Genomic DNA, 25,948 nt, shown 5'->3' with positions numbered 1-25,948 from the left:
GTATCGTATGTTTGTGACCCCCGTAGTTAATACTGTATGTCACCACTGTTCTGCAGACTCGCACAAGTCAGATTGTGTTTGAAATGCGTAATGAACATCGGACGTATCTCTATTTTACACAGGTTTCTTGATTATGTGTGCTATTCATTTTTATGCGACAGTCTTGAAAACATAAAAATGAATATCAGTGAATTACACACATCACTCCGGTCACCGAGAGGGGGCCTCCAGTGAAGATAGATCCACCAAATATATCTATTTTGTATATCTCAGCGTCTCTCTGTTGTGCTGACAGCATTATGTTGGAGTATCTAGTCATACTGGTACATAATAATAAAGTCACTAAATGTGTAACAAGTGTTTTGTTTATGCAGTATCGTCTCGTGAGTGGCACCATGTGCAGATTATGTCCAATTCCCTCCAAAAAATGTTTGACCTAATGTTATTGTATCCTTCTTTAAACTTAGTTTGTTGCCTTAGTGGAGCACTGGGACTGCAGGATAGAACTGGTAGGTCAAGGCTGACATGGAGCATTTTGTAAACAGATGTGTCTCTTTTTGCGTGGTGCAGCTGTTTACCGTCCTGTGCGCCAAGTCCACCAGCAGCTCGTGGTGTGACTGCAGGGAACTGGTTCTCATGCAGACTTGGTTTTCCTGTTTGAAACTTGGGAAGCGATTTGTGTTTTCTGTTGGAATATGATTCTGCTGAGTTGGAAAATGATCCTTTTGTGTTATTTGCCACTGTGCCAAGTTGAACAGTTTCAAGTGCAGCTATTAAATGCAGATGACGGAAATCTACCAACTATTTTGGCAGGGCTAATTGTAAATGGTTAAATGCATTTACATAGCGCTTTTACAATCTTTGCGACCACTTAAAAGCGCTTTACACGTCAGCTACAGAGTCAGAGGCTATCATACAAGGTGCCACATGCTCATCAGTAGTGATAAACATTCACATACACGGTTGGCCAGGCCATCTGGAGCAATCGGGGGGACAGTATCTTGCCCAAGGACACTTTGATATGTTGATCGCAGGGGCTGGGGATCGAACCCCTGATAACCCCCATAATTGTACACGTTGTTTCCCCTTCTTTGTGATTGATCAGGACAATTGTCATAGACATGACATGGGTACTTTCTTCTATCAAAAGTCTCACATGCGTTGTTTCTCATGTTTCAACTGTTCAGCTAATGACACTAGGCAGTAAAAATAGTATGTGTCATAAGGCTTCTATTTCTAGAGTGGAGTTATAGTCTGTTCTGGACATAAAACAGGGCTGGTAGGACAACACTGTTGGATAAAGATGGTCTACACTAACCAGACAAAAATATTCTAGCGATCTTTGTTCCTATCAGATTTGTGTGTGTCGATTTTTGAAAAACAAAAAAGGACCAACAAAAGTTGAGCCAAAGTTATGATAATGTGCATTCCCTGAATTCTTGCAAAGCAGGGGATATTTCTTCAAGTCTAAAGTTGTAGGACTGTAGATGTGTATGCAGTGACATGCAGCACAATGGCAATCAATAACTTGGTCCTCATTGTCGAGGAGACTGAAGAAAAAGCGAACAGGATGAGAAAAAGACTGGAGTGCTTCTCAAAGCGACAGCATTAGGCAGCCTCCAGTGAGAGCACCTCTCTGTTCTCTCCCTCTTTCTTTCCGTTCCCAGTGCTTCTTGGCAGGCACAGATAGCAGGAATGTGAGGTTGCTCTGTGCTCCTCTTTGCTGGTCTTGCTGGTGTGTGAGCGCCCGGTCCTGGGCTGCTGCTGCTGCTGCTGCTGGCCGTTCAGCTTCGGCTAGGATGGGCTGGACTGCACTGCACTACACTGCAGTGCACTGCACTGGCCGATTGTTGTTTCTGCAGCAACGGGAGGGAAGAGGAGCCGCTCCCTGGCGCCCCAGCAAGGCATGGCCGCCCCTTCCTGTGTGAGGCGCTGATGGCTACCAGATGGCGGGTGAAGAGAGAGGAGGGGTCCTATACTCTCCCTCTTTCCCTCCATTTATCCTTTTGGCCTTTTATATTGTCATTCTTCTGCTTGCATCCTCTACGTTTGTCTTGCAAAATCCTAATTTGTTTTCTTTATCTTTCTCTGACTCTTTTGCACCAACAGCTAATTGTTCTCTTAATAAAGGAGGATGAAAAGGAGAGTGATGGTGAACCTGGCAACCAGGCTATATACAATGTTGTGTGTCTCAAGGTGTCGCATACCCTGAGACACAAAAAGATGACTCACTTTTTGATCATTGACTCACTGAAGATTGTATACTCCGAAAGCCTATTCATGACGCATACTCTCTTTTTAAAAAGTAACATTTTAACATAAAGCTTCATTGTCACCATCTAAGTCTGCACACACCTGTTAAGCAGGCGGTGAGCTGTACGTGTGGTGCTTGATGAACTCATGAGAACTGAGCAGGGAGACCTGTTGACTCACTCAGCCTGCTCCCCACCAACAGGAGGCCCTCTAAACTCATCGCACTTAGAGACCACGACCACCACTTTCTCCAGGTCACAAATGACTTCAAAGTGTTTGATGACATGATCTCTAATTTACCTTGTTTGGAGATTAAGCTCAAGCTGTTAAGCAGCCTCTCCCGTGGCTGCTTTTAAAGAGATATCAAATACGTTGCATTGCATCTTTTTGCCGGAAGATCAGCAGGTTTCATTTAATCATCTTATCTCAAGAAGACTTGGAGAAGCAGTTTGACTTAGAGATGAAAAATAAGCATTTAGGTGTTACTAATAAAGCGTCAACAAGCGGTCGACTTGATTAGTCAAACTATTTTGATACTCTATAAGTAATGTTTCATGCAAAAATGGCATTTTTTTACTATAGATATTTTATAAACCATACAATTAATCTAGAAAATAATCAATCCATTAATATACTGTATGTTCAAACACTTCCCCAGAGTTTAAGAGGACATCTTTAACAATCTTGTTTTGTCTCACCAGCAATCAAAACCAAAAGATATTCAGTTTAGTATCATAAGTGAGAAAAGAAAATTCCCACCTGGAACTGAAACAAAAGCCGTCGCCACTTTATTTCTGCTTAAAAGTGACTTGAGCGATCAACTGATTATCAAAATAGTTTGTGATCCTGTTGATTGACGACTTGAGTCATTACTACGCACGTCAGCTCTAACATTAGAAGCATCTGTAAAGCCTCGTTGGATTGTTAAGAATTTTAAATAAGCAGTGACACTTGACATCACAAGTTAAATTTTGATTTGATGCTGTCAGTGTAAACTTTGCTCGGGGCCTTTGAATCGTGGACTGGAATAAATATTGGCTAATGTGATGTTTCTGTCATGAAGTTGGTCTGACAGAGAGAAGCTATTGCTGCCAGATGTCTTGTGACTTGGGGCTTTAAAAAACGTCCTCTTTGTAGCAGTCTACGTTTTTAGATGCAATTTTTTTATTTTTAGAAGCCCACAAGACATTTTCTATGATGTTAAAACTACTATTTGTGCGCCTAAGAATGAAATGGCAGATGTAATACGCAGGGCGCCAAATGATTACCAGAAGGTTGTACAGATAATCAAGTTTTTAAAAGAGACTTTCCCAGGAAACTTGTTTCTTGGAGAAGTTTAGGGCTTGAAAATTAGGGTGATGAGGTTTGAGGGAACCTTTTGAAGGTAGAACTATGTGCGACTGTATCTGTTCACATTTAACTCCAAAGGTTCACCTGTCATTTCCCACACACACACACACACACACACACACACACACACACACACACAGAGATATGCAGCTGGCACTCTAGTTATGTGGTGCTGTGTGATCTGACCCCAGCCGCTGTGTCTGCAGCCCCTTAATATAGCCCACTGCTGTCATGGTAGTTTTTGCCCCTCTTCCCTTGCTCTGTGCTCTGTGCTCTGTGCTCTGTGCTCTGTGCTCTGTGCTCTGTGCTCTGTGCTCTGTGCTCTGTGCAGTGTGTGCACCACTAATGTGCATGTTTGTCCCGGCCTGAGGACAGGTTGAGCTAGACAGGGGGGTGTTGGGGTGACAGCCTGGAGACTAGATGCGAAATCTTGCTACTGACCCGTGTAATTTCCCAAGTTACTGTGACTCAGACATGCCCTCAATAAAATAAAAATAAAAAGCTGTCTGTATCTAATTGTCATTAATTTGCATTTTTTTAATTTGTTTTTCAAACATGTAATTTAGATTTCTTAAACCAGTGGTGTACATTTAGTGCAGGAATCCTCAGAAGAAACAGAAATGGACAGAGAAAGATGGATGGCGCTTTGCTTTTCACCACCGTCCCTGATTGCATTAGAGTTACTATGGTGTTGCCCGATATCTTTGGCCTGGCCTCAAGCCAGAGTACGTGGTTAAACTTGCATACATGTACACACACAAACACACCCACACCCACACACACACACACACACACACACGTAATGAGAGAGACACAGAGATGCAGCAGATCGCCGCTCTCAGAGATTTGTTTCCAGCGTGATTTGGAAACTGAGAGTGAGGAGGACCTCCTCCCCTTGTCCACCTACTTTCTTGGCATTTGTCTGAACTCTCTCTGGCACTTTGCTCTTCTTTTTACGCCTATTGCTGGTGTGTCTTAAGAAACCTGTGGAATACTTTGACCATCTTTGTCTCCACTTATGCTCATGGCATTTGGATAACCAACTACTAACTGTTTGAAATCCAAGCAGAGCTCAAGGTTGGTCATTTGAATTACTTGACGTTAAATTACGATTTGGAAATATTATAGTAAAACAAATTCACTTTTTTGGTTAGTAATACAGGCAACCAGTCATATTGGTAAATATAGAGAACATATCAATGACAAAAGTCATAATTCAAACATTGCGGGTTGTAAATAATATGTTTCTGTTGTGGATTCCTGGTGCAGTTATGTCTTAACATTGTGTGAAGTTTCAAAGGGAATTTCCAACATAAGCCTTTTATGATGAGCAGGTTTAGTTGCAGGTGTTCAGTGTTGGCTGAGATTTAAGGGACAACTTTGCTTCATGAATTATAGCTTTCTAAACTTCTGTGTTGCATATAATAACTCACCAAATAGAACAAGTTGCACTAGCTGCTAAGTAGTGGTGTTGAAATTGGAAGAATCTGCTTGTATAATGATTTTGGCCGGTTCTTAAAAGTTCTTTTTGCATATGATTTGGAATATGTACAAACCTAATATATGCCAGACCTACTGTGACTGTTTATTTCTGAACTATTATTTACACATTTGGCTGGTCTGCACTGTTTGACTCTGTACAGGCCAATAGGGGCTGAAAGGAGAATTGTTTGAGCCCCTCTCGTCAGTGGTCAAGGAACAGCGTGATCATGTGAACCAAGTCTGCCATGCCGAAGGAATGTGTTGAATTCTAACGATGCTGCTTTGACAAGTGCATGTGACTCAAGAGCAAGAGCTTAGATTGGCGAGTGCAGGAGAAGCAAAGGCAGAGTGAAAACAGCAAAAGAGAGAGAGAGAGAGAGAGAGAGAGAGAGAGAGCAGATAATCAAAAGAGCATTGGATGAAAGTGTCAGGGTTGTGAAGCAGCAAAGCATGCAACATTTTGTCCTTGTGCTTATCTGGAAATAAACGGTATTAAAAAGTGAAAGACCAAACAACAATGAGATACTGTGAGAATGTGATAAACTTGTGTTTTGGGGAGTGATGTATTTTGAAGTCAGATGAGCCGGTCTTTATCTCCAGCTTTGGTTCTCATGGTGGAGAGTGGGCTGCCTCAGAGTATGCATATTGAATAGGGCACTGTATGAGCCAGGGGGAATTAAGTACATTGAGTCTGGGAATCATTTTCAGCAAAGGTTCCCATTACTTATATACAAGAGTCATAGTAATTGTTGTGTCAATGTATTAGTCAGGCTGCTTTTCTGACAGTATGTTTCTTTAATAGAGGAGCAGTTAAACATAGATGTTCATGCACCAAGCAGCTGGTGGCGTTTGACCGAGAAATCAAAAAAGATCAGTTATTTTGTCATTGTTATGCATCAGTGTGACAGGAATACCGTTTGATCCTTCTGTGAACTAGGCAAGAAAACTACTTTTATTGATATGTTAACAAAATTAACAAAACCAGGACCTGAGGGTTTAAGCACAAAGCACGTAATGTATGCACAACCTCCACTTCTCCACGTCCTAAGCTTAGTGTTGTTTCCTACTCTGTAGGGTAATAGCTATTGATTGGTGACCTGGATTTTACCCTTGCCACCACAAGCCAACGTGAGTGCATTTTCACCATGCTGGAGGAGCAATAACTATGGATTACAAGAAAGTGAGAAAGATGCGTAAGTAATAGCAATAAATGTTGCCTGGCCACGATTTGCGCTTTGGTGATCTTTCACATGCGCAGACTACATTTAATATTCCTGTCATGACACCTTTTTGGAACCTGTATTGCTGGGTATTACCAATCCTTATCATTAGCAGGGTTTAGACCGTCACGAGTCAGACTTGGAATCTATATGTACTTCACAGAATAACACAAATGTATATTTATATTCATAATTCACTTAATAAGGTTGATGGAACCTGTAAATCAAATGCATACATTTAAAGTTGGTTGCTGTTATTAAATAATATGATTAAATAAAAATCAGTTTATCGTTTTCATTCACAAGTTAGTTCTGATTGGTGCAATTTTCCCCGGTCTCCCCTACTGTAACAACATACGTCGTCGGGCAGTAAATACAATCAGCCAGCTGCCCGATCGGGAAAAATCACAATGATTTTCCAGTGCGACTGATACTATTTATTCAGAAAAAGATGGCCTCATAAATCTGCAGCCATTGTTGCACAAGGAGTAAAGCACCGTCATTCACATTAGAGCGACTGAAAGAGGAAATGGCTGCTGTGACAGTGCAGTCTGGTACTTTGTCTCGCTATTAGCTGAGCAAATATGAGGGAAATGGCTCAAAACATACAAAATAAAAAGAGTATTCGTTTTTTTAATTAACTCTTAGCAACGTCATCACCAAAAATGATGATGGAAGGCTAATTTTAGTGTGTTTTTGAGTTTTCTGATGTGAACAGTGGGATGCTTTGGTGAAGGATTTTGTGATTGGCGACTGTGGTTGGTCATTTGACGGTAGATGAATCTTTTATAGCAGTTAATGGATTATGGATATGGTATTACCAATGATTTCAAAACCTGCCTCTGGCCTCTCTACAGCCAACAGTACAGGCATTAGACGACCATTAAACTTAAAACACACAAACGTTCATTGGGCATTACAGAATTGGATATTGAATTGAATAACACAATGGTTCTCTGAAAAGGTTCCAAGAGATGGTGAGTGCAGGTTTCAGAATGAGTGTAAGCTGTAAGAACAAATCTCCAGGTATGCAAGCACACACCCACAGGCACCAACCCACAGCTAAAGAGAAGGGAAAATGTTTTTTAGAAAATGCTGACATTGTTTTGGCATAGTTACCATCGCTGCCTATATTGGTGGCTTAAAATGAATGTGCACGAGGGTTTCCACACATTCTTCACTGAATGTGAATCACTGCACGGGAATCGCATTAACACACACGCAGCACACCACCTCCTGAGGTATGTGTTCACACCACGCACATTCTCTTTCCACTGAAAGTGAAGCAGTATCATCTGAATGTGACAACAGAGAGTGGAGGTGTGTACCAGTTTCAAGGGACTGGCTGAAAAAGGAGGTGTGTCTTCGACTTGACAAGCCTCGGCATGCTCAACAGCTCAGCTCGTAGAACAGGACACCAAACATGGTTAATGCAAGTGCTAAGAATAAGCACGTTGTATTTCTGATGCAAGAAAGACGTCGCGCATTATAATTTGCTTCAGCACCTGAATTCATGACGGCGTTAACTAATTCCCCTTCCTTTTGAGTTTCTTATTAATTCGATCATTTCTAATTTCCATTTACTGGATTAACTGGGAGTTTACATTTTCCTTGAATCTTGTGTCATCTCCTGTTTGCTGAGTAACCAGGTGCCACTTTTTGCAATGCAGCACAACGTGCGTATCAGTCTTATTTTCTTATCTCTATGTCTGACATCTCGATCCATTTCCTAGAGGATGGACTGCAGCAAGAGAGGGGCTAATTAGATCATGTCTAAGGCAACCTCTCACTGGCCACTAAATGTAATTTGGAATAATTTTCATTGGACTGATCAGATTAGACTGCTGCTGCTCACTGCATGGATAAGAATTGTTTTTGACATGCACACACTGGCCCAACACAGTATTAACAAGGCACCTACTACCCAGCTTTTTTTGTTTTAATGTTATTGAATTATAATCAATCAAAAAGCCTTACAATATACACACCCCACTTTCTGTTGCTTCGTTAGTGTATAATGCATGTAAAGAAAATCAATTTGAACATGGTTCCACTTTACAAATAAGCCAAACACTCACACATAAACACGCATATGCCCACACACTCACCCACAGATGCTTTTTGGGCTCGACTATGGAGAAGTCATCCATCTCACCATGCAGTGGTCCCCCTACAGGAAGCAGTGGGACCATTGTGAGTTTGCCGCTCAACCCACAACCTGCTGTAGTGTGAAACCCTCTGCTTCCCTGAGAGCTGCAAGGCTGAGCCACTGCAGACTCGTATTGAAACATTAAATGAAAAAATATCTCCAGAAGGTCCATTTTTATGATAATAGACTTGTGCACGTACAGAAGTGAATCAAAAGCCACGCCGGGAATTCAAAGTGGGATGGTGGGCACTGCTTGTTGAACAGTGGCTGATATTTTTGGTTCTACCCACCTATCTTGGGCCGGCGTGTTGTAGGTGTGCTGTAAGCGTAGAAGCAGTGTGTAATGGGGGTTGTGGTGGGCAGTTGTTGCCAGGGGAGGTGGTGTGTTATTTTCAGTCCATTGTGTCTACTTCCTGTGGGTCAGGGGTTATTGGAGCAGGGTGTTGCAGACTTTACTGAGTTAAGAGGAGGGGAGGGAAGTCAGCAGGGTAGGCAGGAAAGTGGCCAGACTCACTCGACAACAGCGGCTGGTCAGCAGCTCGCTTACCTTGCTTCTATCGCAATGTTCCTCGTTTTTATCCGTGCAAAGCTTGGACTCTTCAGCACCAGGTAAAGAGCCATGAATTGCATTTTTAATAATCAATGAGCTTGCCATTTAGTATATTGTTTCTCCTTTGACCATTTGAATATTGATGTTGTCAGAATTATGCAATTATTGTTGTTTCTCTCAGCCGAAGGTGAGAGACGGACCTAATTATCAGACGATTCTTCTTCAACATCGAGATGTTTTTCGTAGGCGATAGCGCAGCAAAAAATATTGAAGACAGGAAGTGGGTGGAAATTTGATGACTCTTGCATAACCTGAACGCCACCTTAACGGTTGTTGTTTGGGGCATCGGGTTGTCAAGAGCATCGATAGCTGCACTTTGATTCAGTGTTGCAGCACGTTACAATGCAGTGCATGAATGAAGTGTTACAATAGGATGGTGTTTCTTTATCAAGAAGATATGTCCTATGAAGATAAGTGAGAGCCTTGCCTCCGCAAAAGAAATGGCCAACACTTCCAGCGAGGGCAGTGACAGCTCTTCGACTTTGTTTGCAATATTGCATTTAAATAAGAAACCTCAGACGGCGAGCAAAGTTCATTCCGTACGCATAATCACTTTGTCTTCTCTCCAAGCCTTGTTGTGCAATCAGCTGTCACTTTGTTTTTATGGTTAGCGGCAGGCTCAGTGCTGTGTTGTTGTGCCCATATATTTTATTGGTTATTGTAACATTCCTGCACCTTCCAGTGTGGAGATATTTATTATTTCTTATAAAGACATCTTTTTACCAGCTCGTCGACAGCTCTTATGCAGCCATTAGCGCCACTCTGTTGCACTTGTTATCATTGAAAAATATATAAATATTACACAAGAAGACATCAATTTCTACTGTTTTATTCACCGATGTCGGCTGGTTGCCCACACATTATTATGACAAGCAGGTAGCACACACACACACACGCGATATAATTTCTTTCAAATTTGGGCAGTCACTGTAGACCCGGCAGTGGTATCTCCTGCTTGGTCCTTCTTTGAAATGAACACAATTGTTTAAATGTGGGAAGCCAGAACTTGTTGCTTCACAATGCATGATTGCACTTGTTATTCATAGTTTCTTTTGTTTTTTTAATGCAGTGTAACAGCTCCAAACAAGGACATGTTTGATTGTTGCTGCTGCATGTGCACTGTATCTTTGCTGTAGGTCGCTTAGTATCATTTCAGATCAAAGAGGATCAGTGTTTAACTCACAACTGCTTCCTCCAACACAGCACAAACATTTTGTAGAAAACTTGATGTGTATTCTGAGCAAATCATCAACTTTGGTTATTGAGTTTTCACATTTTTGCATATGTGAATCCCTCTCTGCTTTGTACACTCGAAGCATAGATGGCAGCGGTATAGAAAGCATGTGTGGGACGCCCTTTAAAGATTTCTGAACGTCCAAAGTAAAGGCACTTCATCACTGCCTAGTTACCGCGTGAGAGTGTCTGAATCCAATCCCTCGTTTTCTGGACAACTTATGAGACATTAGCTATTATAGCATCGAGTAAACATTTACATAGAAGAGGTTCTAAAGTTAGCTCCCGACCCCAGAACACAACCACAGTGACAAAAGGAGGCAAAACAGGAAATCTTTTTGCCCAGAGTGTGTGTTGGGACCAGATGACCAGGAAGATAAAAAGCGCCAACAAAGTGGAAACTTCCACTAAGGGATGTTATTTTGCCTTGTGTGTGTTTTTTTTTTTCTGTCCGTTTCTGCATTTCACAAAGCCCCATGTTTCCTGGAAAACGCAGCAAGAGGTAGTTGATTTGGTTTTGATGAAAAGGCTAATACTGTGAGTGCGGAACAGTTTCCTACATTATACGTAACTACGCTTCTGGGCTGACATGATGTGAGGTTAATGTTTAAACCTGCTCCCTGTGAGTTAATGCTTTACTCTGTGAGCACGGTTTAAGTCTGAGAGCTGTGTAGTGAAGCCAGGAGGGAGCGGATTTTTCAGGGGGCTTATTGCGATGGGAGGTGGCAGATGTCAAATTTGGTTGGAAGAAAATTGATTGAATCATCCCCGTTTTCTGAAAGTAAACAAGATTGACAGCGCTCGGTGCAGAACTACCGATCTATCCTTCACTTCCTCGTGTCCTCATCTGCTACATCTTCCCCACCTTCTCCCTCTCACTCCCTCTCTCTTGGTCTTTCCCTCCCTCTGTCTGTTGGATACTCTAATGAATAATATGGAATGATTACTTGACTGAGAGATCCTGTCCCCGCCCTACTTGAATGAGTTCGTACAGCAACGACAACATTTACACATTTGCCTATCAGAGACATTGGAGTAACAGCGGCGCCGTGTCCTGGGCTTTATGGAATAGATACAAAGGACCATAGACTTGGTTGATGAGAATACCTCTCCGACAACGCCTCAGAGAATATAATACCTGCTGTGGAAAACTTCGGTAAGCATCTCTTTTTCCTCTGCAAATACTTTTAAGTTTTGTGGAAAAAGCTGAAGTTTTTATGCAGTTTAAACCTCGTTTGTTTGAGAATGTGTCTCTGTGCTGGATGAGTCTTATGATCTCAGCCAGAATATTAGATTTAGATGTAAAATAGTTAAAATCATGACATTGTCTTGTTATTAGGTCACCTGTGAAAGCCCATAAATTAAGAACACCTGTTTGCCTTCCAGACGGTCTTTCATGAGAATGTTGGTCTTTGTGTGCGCTGTTTGCAAAGATAGCAGTATGACTACCGAGGGCTGTGTTCTTTGGACAGTTACCGTAGATTGTTAGGGCTGGGGTCAGATGGCGCCTGGCTGGGTGAGAATTTCACAGCTGCACATGAAAGAGGAACGACTGTGGGATGGCAGATTGAGGGAGAGAGCGAGGGATTGTGTACACAATGAAGGGAGCGATCTGGCTAGTTTTGATCATAGATGCTCCTTATGGATCGATACACTGTCGATGAGCATGCGTATCGGATGCAAGTGCGCTGATGTATCCTACACTCTCAGGAGCTCTTTATGTAGCTACAGCTGCTTAAAGTTGTTGTTCAGAGACGTTGCTTTCACTTTCTGACTTTGAAGCCTTTGGTAATATCAGATAGTGTTAACAGAACTTGGCATAAACTGGGCCATTTGTATCCCACAGAAGAAATCACAGGCACACATGTACACTGTCTTTACATTACACAGCAGATGTCAGTTTATTTCTAGCTAAGTAAGAATGCACAAGTGTTACCTCCATAGTATATGCCCAGCTGCATAAAACAACTGCTCTGTTTTTAGGAACTTCTTTGGCCTTGTAGCCTGAACAAAGGCTGGTGCTGGTTCGCATGTGCCAGTGTCTGTAAGGAACCCCTTTTTAACCTACTATCTGTTTGTGGAATAACAATTATATATGTATATATTATTTATGATTGTTTCATGTAATCGTATCTAGAGGAAAATGTCCCATTGAGATATTGTGGTTGATTTCTGTTTTAATATCTTATTTGTTGCAGCACGAGATTTAAAGGTTAGCATGAAATTATGCATTTTATTTTGAAAATCAACGGATTATAATAACACAAAAAAAGTATTTGACCCTATGGCTGAACATGTCTAAGTTTCACCTCTTACCATGTGTTATCAGATAATGCTGATACTTAACACTACATTACTTTTGTCACCTCTATTCTGCCCTTTGTTTCAAGTACATGCAACAGGCACACAACCACTAAAGCTGCACACTGGCACAATGTGCAGCCACAGAATGAGGAAGTATCCAAGTCATGAGAAATGATTGCTGCTTACATTCCTTTTTTAAAATCCTTTTGTTACGTGCGTGTTTTGTTGTTTTCTCATCATTACGTCTACTTGTGATAATCTATCTTGTTTTGATTCAGGCAGAACATAAACTAGTGCACTGATAAAAAGGAGCAGATGCAGTGTGTAAGGCCTTGTGTTATTTCAAGGTTAGTCATTTGCAGATCATTAAAAATGGATGCCTAGTTTCTAAGGAATTCTGGATCTTGAGCTTTGGTTCTTCTGGAAGAATTGAGACTTGAGATTTTTCACTGTTTCACTCTGACCTGTGTGGGAAGATTGGGCGCTCGCACACAAAGCAAAGATGTGATGTTTCTGTTTAACAAAGATTTGTTCTTGTTTTCTCTTGGAGAGGAGAGGAATGAAGAGGTTGACTCTCACATGGGAGCAGTGCTATGCGCTGGACACGGATGATAATTGATAAGTTCAGAACCAGTTGGGAGTTACAATTTTTGCTGTGGGTGTTTGTCAGATGGACATGTAAGAGTTCAATAGGACTCCTAAGCTAGTGTTGCTGTTACTTCAGTCTGTTTGCCTGGGTGGTCCTATCTTTAGCTTGTTCTCACTCTATTTCTCTTTGTTTATTTCCTCTGCTGTTTTTGACCTCAATCCTATTAGGGGTGCAAGGAAAGGAGACTTTTATATATCCTACTGAATGGTTTATTTGGCAATTTCTCTCCTAGGTTTATTATAACCCTACAGGACTACCTTTACAATAGTTCCCTTTTGCCCCAGGTGTGGTACAGCATTATTGGAGAATTACATTTAAATGAAATGTAGAGATAATCAAATCACGGCTGGCTTCCCCTGTTGATTTGACTAAATCTTTGCCCAGCTATACCTTTTATTGTAGAGAGCTGAAGACGGCCATGGTAAGGGTTAAAAGCAGTTAAAAGCACTTCTGTTTCTGCAGAAAGTTGCCGTCTCTCATGCATGACTTTGCTGCCTCAGGGCTGGTCGGCAACGTCACTAGTATTTGTGCTGACGTGCACTTTGTTATTACAGAACAACATGATGAAAAGCACATCACTGTCACTGAAATGTTAAAATAGCTACCATCAGACCTGCATGCTGAAATAGAATACAAAGCAGAGGACTTGATTGCAAATCAGTTCCTCTATATTGGAAGGAAATCTGGGTAAGAGCTTTCTTACATCTTTATGCACTCTGTAAGCCCTTCTTATCGCCTGACTTAAAAAGACACTTCAGTCACTGACTAGCTATCTTTGCAGCATTAGCAGTGTCTGGGGCAGGGGGCTGCCAAGGGAGAGCTTTTGTGAAGAGGAAGCCGACCATGCTGTGGCATCTCTTGACCTTTTTTGTTTTTTGAGAGGGCAAATAGGAAACGGAATCATAAAGTCTCTACAGGAAGCAAAGCAAAGGAAGGCTCAGATCCAGGGAGGAGGATGGAGCCTTCAGATGCAACACTAGAAAGAGGAATACAAGGAAAGTGATTTGTCTATAATTATGAGCTTTTGCACAGAGATAAATATTGCACTGCTGTAATCTGGGAACAGGGCGGCATTGCTAGAACCATTAAGACATGCAATGTGAGTGGTGAGACGAGACGGGCTTTAAAGCCCCCATAAAACTCTGTCTTTACTTCCTTAATGAGATGCATTTCCTCTTGAAACAGGATGTCAGTTATGACATATCATAACATCACAACATAGGGAAAGATCTTTCTAAATCAATGTCCTTTTGGAAGATAAACACCGTACAGTGCAGGCCAACGTAATAATCTCAGGTTAGAGGGTGTCATATGCTGTACAGACTTGACCTTTATTTTCGCTTTAACTAAATTACACACTATGAAACGCTTATTTTAAACTACACTTGTTAAAAAACAACAACTGTGGGATGTCTCATGTTGCTCTGTGCCCCTCAGTCTAAAAGCAGGGCAGCAGCACGTCTGTGGTTTTGCAATTGAATTATAAATTATTGGCGGCCAAATAACTTTTTTTGGTGAAAGAATTGATTCCACTGTTATTTGTTAGTGTGCACTCCCGCCTCATTTTTATAAACTTAACACACACCCTTTATTCTCCCCCTAGTCCCACCCCCTCTGATTTAGCAGTGTCAGTTAGGAGCGTCTGGGACAACCTGATTACATGGAACAGGAAGTCTGAGGAGGGAGAGGTCACAAACTACAGACCCTCACACACACTGTCTGCAGCACATGATAAAGTCAGAAGGCGCAAAACAACAACAAAAATAACACGCAGTACTCATTTACGCTCTTTCAGTAATACTACAAGGCACAGGAAGAACGCAGCTCCTCTGGATATACAGCTTGGAAGGTATGGTCACTGTTTTTTGTAAAAGCTGCTGTGGATAATATGTAAATATTTGTGGGAATATTCAATATTCTTTTTCTTTTCTTTTGTCACGTTGAGCTTTTGTGGTGCGCTTTCTCAGTCTTCGTGATGACGGTTAGTGTTTTGGCAAGAAGCTTGGCCATGCAAGATAACTGGAAAAGCTTCTCCTGCAATGTTTGCGTCTCTTTGCAACCTTTTTCCTACGTACAGGTTGGAAAGATCCTAAAGCACCAAAGCTGTTGCAGCAGGACACGGTGCTTATTAGTGTCCCAAAGCTTGTTTTGAGCCTGAATGATCAATTCCACTTCGATTTTGGAAGAAAGAGAGACAAAAGCAGAACATTGTATCTTTAAATAGCCAGTGATACCAGGATATGAAACTGAATGACCGTTAATTTTCCACTGCCTGGGTTTAGTTTTACTTTAACATCACTAGGCTATCTAAGATTGCTTGCTATCGTGTTCTTTCCTCCCAAATTATTCCTCATCAGTAATTATTTTAGGTTTTTGTGTACATATGGATGGATCAGCATGTTTAGGTTGATGTTAGCCTGGCAGTTGCTTTATTCATCGTGAATACAATGTTGCACTACCTCACCTGCTTGGAGTGTTCATGTCAGGTCGATGCATTGGGTTTATCTTACAAGACTCCATCAAGAGTGTTTACTTTTAAGTCAGAAGCTGGTTGTAGAGTTGGTTGACTATCAACCACTGTCCAGGATGCTGGACCTCAGTTATGCACGTCTTTCATGGAAGTCCACTCTCCTTCCAGCAGGCGGAGGGCTGATGACGTTAGCCGAACAAGCCTCCCTTAGCCAAAGGCCATGCACTCTTACTTGTAGGTTAACTGCCCTCTCTGGTGCCCAACGATGTAAAAATAGCTATTTAGCAAGAATCCCAGTCATGTCTCGCTAACAAAGACTGATTTATACAAGTTGCGGCACTAAGCATAGAGGAGCTTTTGTCCCTCCCCTCCTTCTCCCTCTGCAGACCTCGTCACCAAGGCCGTGAGCGCTAAAACCTCTGACGCTCTTGACACTCCTCTCTTAGAACAGCCTTTGTTCAACTCAGTCCTACGGTTCTGATAGTGAGGCTTAGGGAAGCACTGCGGTCTACAAGGTTGCGTATTTATTTGCTGCATTTGTGTCAGATTGCAGCGTCATGGAAATGTTTTGTTGCTTTTGACGGCACAAATGGAAAGATGGGGTGAATTTGTTTCAAGGCTTTGATTGCTGGGGGAAACTGTGTTTGGATAACGTCCTACACAAAAACAGTATTCCTGTTGTGGTGTTGCTGTAGTGTAACCTTTCACTCACTCACCTTTTTAATTTTGAAACATTTCTTTGTGCATATTGACTCTTGAAGAACCATTTGTTCCGGTACATGACCTGCTTAAATGTTTACAACTGAAGCCATTGTAACATTGTGGACTGAAGCTATTGCAACAAATTATTCAGTTTAAAAACTCCTCTGATAAAACATGAAGTAATGAATTTAATGTATATTTTTCCCACATCAACGCTGAGTAAGATCACAACACCTGATGCTTCATTTACATTTTTCTCACCTCGCTCTAAGCATCCTTATTCCTTCTAATGACACTGCTGTGAAGAGTACACAGATAAATACTGACACTACTGGTTGCTGTTATATGTTTAATTTCCTGCTTTGAAGAGAGACAGTGTGAGCAAAAAGCAAGAGAGAGTTCTTTTCATTTCATATCAACTGACTGTAAAAGGTGCTCTGTTTTCTGTGTGACCATAAAATGTAATCTAGTTGTGATTTCTGGCAGATTAAACAATACCACGTACTAATTTGTTCCGTTATCTCCAAAATCTTGACCCTCTCTCCCTCGTTTTCGCCCTGTGCCCTCGCTCTCCCTCACTCGATCCCTTGCACTGTTTTTTCTTCTTCCTGCGGAACAAACAGAGAAGCTGTCCTAGTCAGGATGAGTCAGTGCATCTGGGGTGCAGGTCATTTACCCACATCCCACTCAGGCGGGACAGATGGCCCAGCCACTCTCATGCTGCTAAGTGCTAACGATGCACCCAGAGTCTGTGAGCTAAGCTAATGCTAACACATAACGGGTGAACTGGAGAAAGTTCAGCGAATGCTATCAAAACACTGCTCTGCTGTATGTAGAGATGAATCATGCACCACTGGCCTCTTATTGGCATTTTGTTTATAGAATAATAAATCATTTACTTCACTTTAATTATGTGTTCAAAAGAGGCTGGTTATTGACCTAGATAAGCATTTATATGCAGTCAAAATGAATATTGAGGATACTGGGGATTTGTGAGTGGATTGTATACAGAGATCTTCTCTTTGTATTCCTGGTCATCTTTCCTCAACTGGCTGTGACCCGACACAATTACAAAATCCCTAATGCAGTTCTGACAGCACGATAGGACAGCCACGCTCTCCTCCAAGAGTAAGACAAAGTTTTAGCTTTGTTTCATGATAAATAGGATTTTTATTTTGCCATTTTATTTTTGTATCGGTGCAAGGACCATGTATCTTACCTCCATACTGAGATATAGATATTGGCCTTTTCAAAAGCAGCATGAAGCTCATACACGTGCACTTCGAGGCCGTATGCTTTCGAGGAATACATCTGCATGAGACTCTCCAAGCTGTTGCTAACTTGCATTCGATGGGTGGAGTTTTCTTTATTGCCAAACACATCAAAGGAAAGTAGAAGTGTGCTTACGTGTTGTCTGCAGATTTCTTAATTGAGTGAACATGCAGCACCATACATTTCAACCCGTCAGGTCACAGGTTACCTGGGGTTGACTTTAAACTTGCGTACGCAGTGACTCTGAAACATTAAACTTCGGCTGAGTCACAGGGAGAGTACGACGCTTAGGATAAAGTGTTGACCATCTATTTAGTGTCCTTTTAAAGTGTCCTGCTATTATCTTTGGTCAATTGCATTTAATGTGCCAATTGTGCACATTATGTCCCTGCATTAACACAACACAAGTGACTCTGGTGTCACTTTTCACATATTGTTTGCTGTAACAAGGTACATTTACCTGTTGTGGGACTAATAAAGGATTTCTGAACAGCACACCTGTCCATGTTCTGAAGGGGAAATTTACGAATCCTACTATGGTGAAGGCATGACCCGCCCTACTCGTCCTCTGATTGGCTAGTACTCGTCGCATGCCTGACTGACATTTCTCACGTAGAGCACGCTCAACTAATAAGTATTGCACTACATCCTTATCTGTATTTGGTGCGTATTACATTTCTGTTACCTGCAACCAGAGATCAAATATTAAAACTAATATATAAACATCATATAGATAACAGTAAGGGAACATTTTACTGAACAATGACTTTTACTTTAGATACTTAAACCTTTTGCTCATAATACACACTTAAGTAAAGTATGATATGGTACAGTATGGTATTAGTGTTCTCATGCTTAAGGATATTGTAGTTGCAGTTGTTAGCAATAAAAATATTAAGTCTCAGGCTCCCTCCAACATAAATATGTATAAACAAATAAATATAAAGAACATTACACAAGTAAAAAAAGAGACTTTCAATTAGATTGTGCTAGTTTAATTTACAGCAGTCATTTGACCTGATCTCAACGGGGAGCTCGTTCCACCATTTTGGATCCAGGATAGCAAACGGGCGGGTTTGAGGGGTATCTGGGTCCCACTCGCAGTGAGGAAGTAGCGAGCCAGAGCGATGTGAACGAGGATTGACACTTGGCCTGGATGTAGGAAGGGCCTGATCCATTCACAGCATGGCAGGCGAGCACCCGTGTCTTGTAGCAGATTCGGGCAGCCACTGTGAAGGGAGCGGAGGAGTGATGTAGTGTGTACATATAAGATAAACATCATATGTGTATGTTTCAGCTTTGTAGCGATTCATTTTCCAGCTGATCCAAGACGGTTTATTTGGCTTATGGATGTAGTGCAATACTTATTTGTTCAGCGGACACAACGTGAGAAACGGCATCATCAAGCAGGCGACGAGTACTTTCCAATCACAGGCAGAGTAGGAGGAGTCATGCCCTCACCATTGTAGGATTCTTAATTTTTGTTTTGCTTGTGTAATGTCCCATCTGCTGCTGCAGCAGAAATATAGTAACCCACAGGCCGGTCTCAGTACCATTAGAGCTATGGAGGATGAGTTTAAGTATGTAGTTTTGTGATGACGGTACATTCGCATTAGCAATTAGTGCACTTAAAGGCTTTTTAGGCTGCATTAATCTATCCAAACCATGAAACACAATTAGCCTTTTAAGCGCAGTAAAACTGGAGTTTGTGGAGCTTGAGTGATGTTGGCAGGATGGTTCACCAGCAACTAGTTTCACACATTTAGACTAATAGATCAAACTCTTGTGATAGGAGACTGATTTGGCCACACACTTATCAGCTGCCGGCGAAAACATAGACGTCATTTCCACTGTCTTTTTGTTCATACTGCATTGAGGAGTCTTGTCATGTTAATCAACATGAAGTGGTGCCTGGTTGTCTTGTTTATTTCTCTACTTCTCCTTGTATGGATTTTGGCATGGCATGGCACCAAGTAGGACTTTTCCAAAGTCTAATATGGGAATGTTATGGGTCATTTTGTTCTTTAGAACTGGCAACAGGAAAAAGATGTTGCACAACTATGGAGCTGTAATAGATTAGATTCGTCTAAGAATAGACAGGTGACTTTGGGGATAATGTCTCTATAAGAGATATAATATACAACAATAATAACAATAAAACTGGCAACAAATGGCCGTTTTCTTAGTCTGGGGACTCGGAAATGTGCAGCTGAGACGGACATGAGAGTGACGGACAACACAATGAATAGGCCGACTCCCCAAAATGTTGAATTATTCCTTTTTTAAGAAGGTGCTTATTTCCGGTACTCGTACTGTGTTGACATTAATGATGAGACAGCTGATGTGACCCTTTTCCATTTGCCAGATTGGCAGTGTGATTTGTAGTAAACCTTTTTCTGAGGCTGTTGGTGTGTCCTTGTTTAATTGCCCCTGTGCTCTTGCCATCGTCTGGACCTTCTGGACTTTTATAAAAATGTTTGATATTTTTGTTTGAGCTTGAATGACCCAAAGTGTCATTCTCACCAACCTCCAGACAGAAATGAAGCTGGATAAAGTAAGATGTCGTCACCACTACACACAGGTGGTTCATCATTACTAGTGGTTGACGAGACTACTGTAAGTAAGCACGAGTAGACTTTAGTAGAAGCACCAGAAGCTTGAGAGTGAAAACATGTTTAACTCAAAGGGCACTCGTAGAGCACAAATCTCCCTTTCGTTAACATTGGGCCAGTAGTTTTTCTGTGAACCTGCTCACAAACAAACCGAACCGAATAGGGCTTTTCTATTCGATTGGATTTCACTCATGGTTCATAATATTGTGCCCACCTCCCGTAGAAACAGAGCTTAGTGCTGGATGATGCAGCTAATCTTCTCCATCTTCTATTTTCTCCATTATTTTCTCTGTGAAACCACGGTCAGTGTCCATTTGTGTGTATTTCCCCCTCCGTACGCACCGTACCTACTTCTCTCCCACACCTTTTGCCTTTGCCATGCTCCAGGGATGTTGGGTCAGGAGGCTTCTGACGGCAGCGTGACTCCACTCAGTTGGCATCTCCCCTCAACCCTCCTCCCCTTCCTTCCCCTGTCATCTTCTTAGTCAGACCCTCAATGCCCTCTCTGTCTGGCCCCCATACGCTGTAGGACCTGGGTGGGCGAATAGAGGGTGTCTTCCTGTGTCTCACCCTATCAGAAGACACTAGGACGCTTAGAGACGGGGGGAGGGGGATAGAGAGGGGTTGGCAGGGACAGCTGCCATGCTAGGGGAGCCCCCACCATCCCAGTCCAATATCGTCCCATGCCGTCCCATTCCCAACCCTGGGGCAGTGAACACTAGACTCCTACAAGCTGAAGTGGGCTCTGTGATTGTTGAGTGAGCTGAATGGTTCAGACGTTGACTAGAATGGATGTATATGTTTCCTGCAGTCATTAAGTGCTACAATCTGGCTCAGACCACTTGGGATTTAGCCATTAATTCAACACTGGCCACAATGGAATATACAAAACAAAAAGCAGGACTATGTTCATCATGTTCTTCATGAGCCTTGACAACAGGAGGTATGTAATGCTGGACAACTACTCAGTGTTTGGCAACATATCATTATCTGGTCATACTGTTCCAGTATGCAGTTTGTGGCAGTTGGGTTCAAAGTACTCTCGTGTGGTTTGTGTTCGGTCATGTTGATATTCAGTGTAATTGAAGAGACACAACATGAAGAGATGTGAAGACTTTCTATGTCAAATGTCAAACTATTCTGTTCTGGTGGAAATTGGTGAAGTTGTTTCTTTCAGTCCATCTGTTCTCCGTGATCCTGGGGGAAGTCTCGTGAAGACAAACCCGGTTTTCTGCTTGAGAAACATGATTTCTTGGCCACAGACGCAGGTTTCCAACTACTTATAGTGAAAGCAATTCAGAGGGATGAAGGGCAAAGATGATTATTTGTAGCGGCGCATCCTTACATCCGATTTAAGTCCATCCAAAGTCCAACTGCAAGTGAAAACAAATATATAAGTATATCAGCTGAACTGTTGGATTTTTTAAAATTCAGAAACATTTGCACATTTGGATCAAAACTGTGTGTTGTCTCATTACAAGTGCCTGTTCTCCCACTGCGCTGTCAGTCCAAATGCTCTTACAAAAATTCAGGCTGCAGTGCATATCACTAATACACTTTAAATCTGCCCACATTGGTTCAAAAATATGGTGGGAGGTAGAGAATAAATCTAATTACTGACCAGCTGCATGTAAATGTGGATTTTACAGTAACTAGGTTATTGCCCTGCATGTAAATGCATTCTCTGACTTCCTGCCTTAACCTGATTTCATTACGCTCTCCTGATGTCTTGTGTGCATATAAACGTATTAAGTATCTGTTTGCATGTCAATGAAACACAACACTTGCACCAGAGCGACTCTCTATATGCATGTAGCTGTGCTGGCCTGGTCATCAGTGACGTAAATAATTGCATTATGCTGTTTCTTACTTCTAGGTAGTGGTTTAACTTGTGTATCATTACAGCCTTTTTCTTTATTATTTATGCAAGTGTCTGGTGCTAAATAAGTGGTACAAATCAAGTGGTATAAAATGGTGCAAGTGTGCATAATTGTGCATGAGGGAAGCTGTGTGAAAGTCCACAGATGGAGGAGAGATGCTGAGGCTACCACACAGCTTGTCATCCTGTAACCATGCTAATGTGGCAGTGCAGAAACGGGGAATGCAAATTGTCTTCAGGGCTCCTCTTTGAATCGCAGACCGCTGCTTTTAACTGTGACCTGGGGATTTACAGTTTGATTTAGGTCTTAAACATTTATATACACGATTACATTGTTGTTCTACATTCAGTGTTTTTCTTAGAATATTCTTTCTTTTGTAGAGGCACATTTTTATGAAGTATCAGTGTTATCACTGTTCTTAAAGTTATTTGTGTGTCGCATTTGTTTGTCAAGTCAATACCAAAGAGCAGACCGGGCAATATCTAAAGTATTGATGAAGTCTCATACTTAATAACATGTAATTTATTGGTGTGTGTGTGTTCAGTTTCTCATCCAACTGTAAGTAACCTGTAAAAGGAACTCTTACTCCATGACTGTTGAGCAGTTTTGTTAAACAGGTCTCACTTGCCTCTGTCTTCAGCATATACAACTTACCCAGTTGTCAACACACTCACCCTGGGCGGGCTTGGCCTCGCTGTAACCCAAGCTCTTGGTCCTTCTGTTCCCCACAGGGTAACTTGACCCAGGATTGCTTTGTCATGTGCCAGAGAGAGAGGTTCCCTATCCACACCCACCGTCTTTGTCCGATCAACACAACACCGACACTTCAGTGTTGTTTTACAGTTAAATTAGGTATTGAAGTGGGCCTACCTCAAAGGATGTAGATTTAATAGGTTTAAGCCTCATTTGGACTATGTGGGTGTGTTTGTGATTATATAATGCAGTCCGTTTGAACGACAGTGTGTGAAACATGTGCTGCACGTGTGTGTGCAATATGTTAGTGTGGGATGTGACTAGTGTTTTCTTTTATACAGTGTGTCCGTGTACCCGGAATTCAAAATTCAGGGGCTTTAAAACTAAAAAGTTCTGCTTGTTTCTTCATTCTGTTTGTGGAGGGAAAGGTCTGATGCTCATCATGCTGTCTCAGTCAGGGGCTTGGCCCACAAACAAAGGACACCCTGTGGATGGAAAAACAGCGAAGGGATACAAAAACAAAATCCCACACCCTCAGCATTGTTTATACGGTCAAAATCTCTCCCCCAAAACAACAACAACAAAGCTTTAGTTTGCATTCCTCACACTCTGCTGGTATGCTTCCTGATCTGTCTGATCTCAGTGGAGGTTGTGCACTGGCTCTTGTCTATCATTTCAAACATCACTGGGAAAGTTTCTGGCATTCAATTGATGATTTGAGCTTCTTTTCTTTCCGAGTACGACACTATTTGGTTGGTGAATCATCTACAAAGTGTCCAAACGTACTTGCTTCCCTAAAAGGGAATGAATAGGTTTTTGGATGATCTGATGATAAAATCTAGAAATGTCTCAGACAAGTCTTGCTAGTATTTTGAGGAGAGTTTATTTTAAGCCCTACAACAAAACATTCAGCCTAGCTGCCATGACTCAGCAAAAATCAAGAGTTCATGACCTTCTTGAGTCTGCATTTAAATGAATCACTGCAGGATTTGGTTTCCAAATATACAACTACAAACACCATGAGGTGGAACAGACAATCTAGAAACAGAACAGTGTCAGTGAAGGGACAAAATTAATCTGCTTCTGGTTTTGTATTTATTTTTTGAATGCCTGAAGAAGCTTCTCACACTCACTGACCTTTACCAACAAATCACAATATTACTGCTATGCATAATATGCAAATACATTCTGAAGCTGTATGGTTAGTGTTTTCTGCCATCTCATGAGTAAAATAGTTCTGTATTTTTGAAACGCAGTGGTACAGTGGGACATTTTAAGAATATAGGTCAATAATATATCACTAAAGTAGTGTCTCGTTGTCCTTAATGTACGTTGGTAAAGGATTTTATTACTAAAGCGTCCTTTATGTATGTGCACACATGTGTCATAAATCTCAGCTGCTTGCGTCTTTTCCCCCTCTTGTCTGCTATGACTGAATTTAAACTCTTTTGTCTTCTTTGTGGTCTCTTTTTCTCTCAGACAATAAATCCCATTTGAAAGGAAATAACCTAATTGCCTGGTTCTCTTTATAAATTTAGTTATTCTCCCCCCATCGGGGTGGTAGATCAAACTAAGTGGCTTTTGTTCTGGTTATCCCAGACACATATTTCTGGTTGCGGGCCTCTTCCCTCTGGCCCTGAGTATTCTTCAGTGAGGGCAGTGCAGCTGGTGGAGAATGCACACAGAGACACAAGCTATGCGTGGACACATTGGCTAAAGTGGAAAAATAAAGCATTTTGGCCGGCCCCGTGGTCAGCCGGGAATGGAGCAGTCATTGTGAGAACACACATATAACCTTTGGCCTCATTTCCGTGCAGGCATGGAAGAAGCGGTGGTTTGTTCTTCGCAGTGGCCGTCTGACAGGCGACCCAGACGTGTTGGAGTACTACAAGAATGACCACGCTAAGAAGCCCATCCGTGTTATTGATCTCAACTTGTGTGAGCAGGTATGGTTCCTCATTACTATCAGCCTGCAAACTGAAAAGACACATTTCTGAATAACATTCTTTCTTCATTTAAATTCCAATAAACTCCAAAGCGTTGATAACTTTTAAGCATTTAAGCAGCTCTTTCTCTCAAAAACAAATAAAAGTCCACATTTTTACAAACCTCACAGGAAATAGTGAAAATGCCTTAGATTTCTGTTTCTTTAAATAGCTTGTTCTTTTCAGACCAGCAGTCTGAAATGCAAAGCTATTCAGTTTACCATCATATGATGTAAAGGCATGAAATACATTCTCACAATTGAGGACTAGAACTGAGGAATGTTTTGTTTCTTTTAAGAAATTACCTAAATGATTCATCACTTAAATGACCAGTGTGTAGTATTTGAGGGGGGGGATCTACCAGCAGAAATAGAATAGAATATGCATAAGGAGCAGGTCTTCGATGTTGCACCGCCATGTTTCTACAGTGGCTCAGAATGGACAAACCAAACTCTAGCTATAGAGAAGGCCGTATCTATGACCGTAGTTGTCCGACATGCTTGTAAAACTGCGATCTAAACTACCACCTGAATTTTGTTGCTCCTAAAGCAGCGTTCTGTAAGGACGGCCTCCGAGCGAGACGAAGATCCTGAAAGATACAACGGCGTTTCCACGGTGTTGCACTCGGCAGCTTGTTACCGCAGTCTTGTAAAGGGAGGGGTGAGACGTTAGATGCTGCTAAATCCTACACACTGGCCCTTTAAATAGTTGCTGATAAAATCTTCTGCTGATCAATGAATGAATGAATGAATTATTATTTTATCATGTAGCTTTTTCTTTGACTGGGTGTAAATATTTCTTTTTCTTGGCTGGTTCCATGTTAAGCTAAACAAAGACATGTTTGTTCCTTCTTCAGGTGGACGCTGGGCTGACGTTCAACAAGAAGGACTTGGAGCACAGCTTCATATTTGACATCAAAACCATTGACCGTGTCTTCTACCTGGTGGCTGACACCGAAGAAGAGATGAATAAGTGGGTTCGCTGCATCTGCGACATCTGTGGTTTCAACCCCACTGATGACGGTAAGGTTGACATTAGATAGTTAACCACACATTCACTGCGGCCGCCCATACATATAGCTTCA

At 41.7% G+C, this 25,948-nt stretch overlaps 1 protein-coding gene across 6 annotated transcripts in view; it reads left to right on the top strand.

Moving 5' to 3' along the window:
• The window catches only part of gab1 (GRB2-associated binding protein 1), a 47,881-nt gene that overhangs the window by 6,113 nt on the left and 15,820 nt on the right, over positions 1-25,948 (top strand). For 5 of the 6 annotated variants that reach the window (XM_029430375.1, XM_029430349.1, XM_029430358.1 and 2 more), the window contains exons 3-4: positions 24,697-24,825; positions 25,721-25,886. In XM_029430375.1, the coding sequence (XP_029286235.1) occupies positions 24,697-24,825; positions 25,721-25,886 (295 nt within the window). Of the gene's footprint in view, positions 1-14,923; positions 15,100-24,696; positions 24,826-25,720; positions 25,887-25,948 lie in introns of those variants that run through there. The other variant, XM_029430389.1, reaches the window with a different exon arrangement.

This window comes from Cottoperca gobio, chromosome 1, assembly GCF_900634415.1.
Source record: "Cottoperca gobio chromosome 1, fCotGob3.1, whole genome shotgun sequence".
NCBI lineage: Eukaryota > Metazoa > Chordata > Actinopteri > Perciformes > Bovichtidae > Cottoperca > Cottoperca gobio.
The sequence above is the reverse complement of the archived record's forward strand: the minus strand, read 5'-3'. Positions and strand labels throughout refer to the sequence as shown.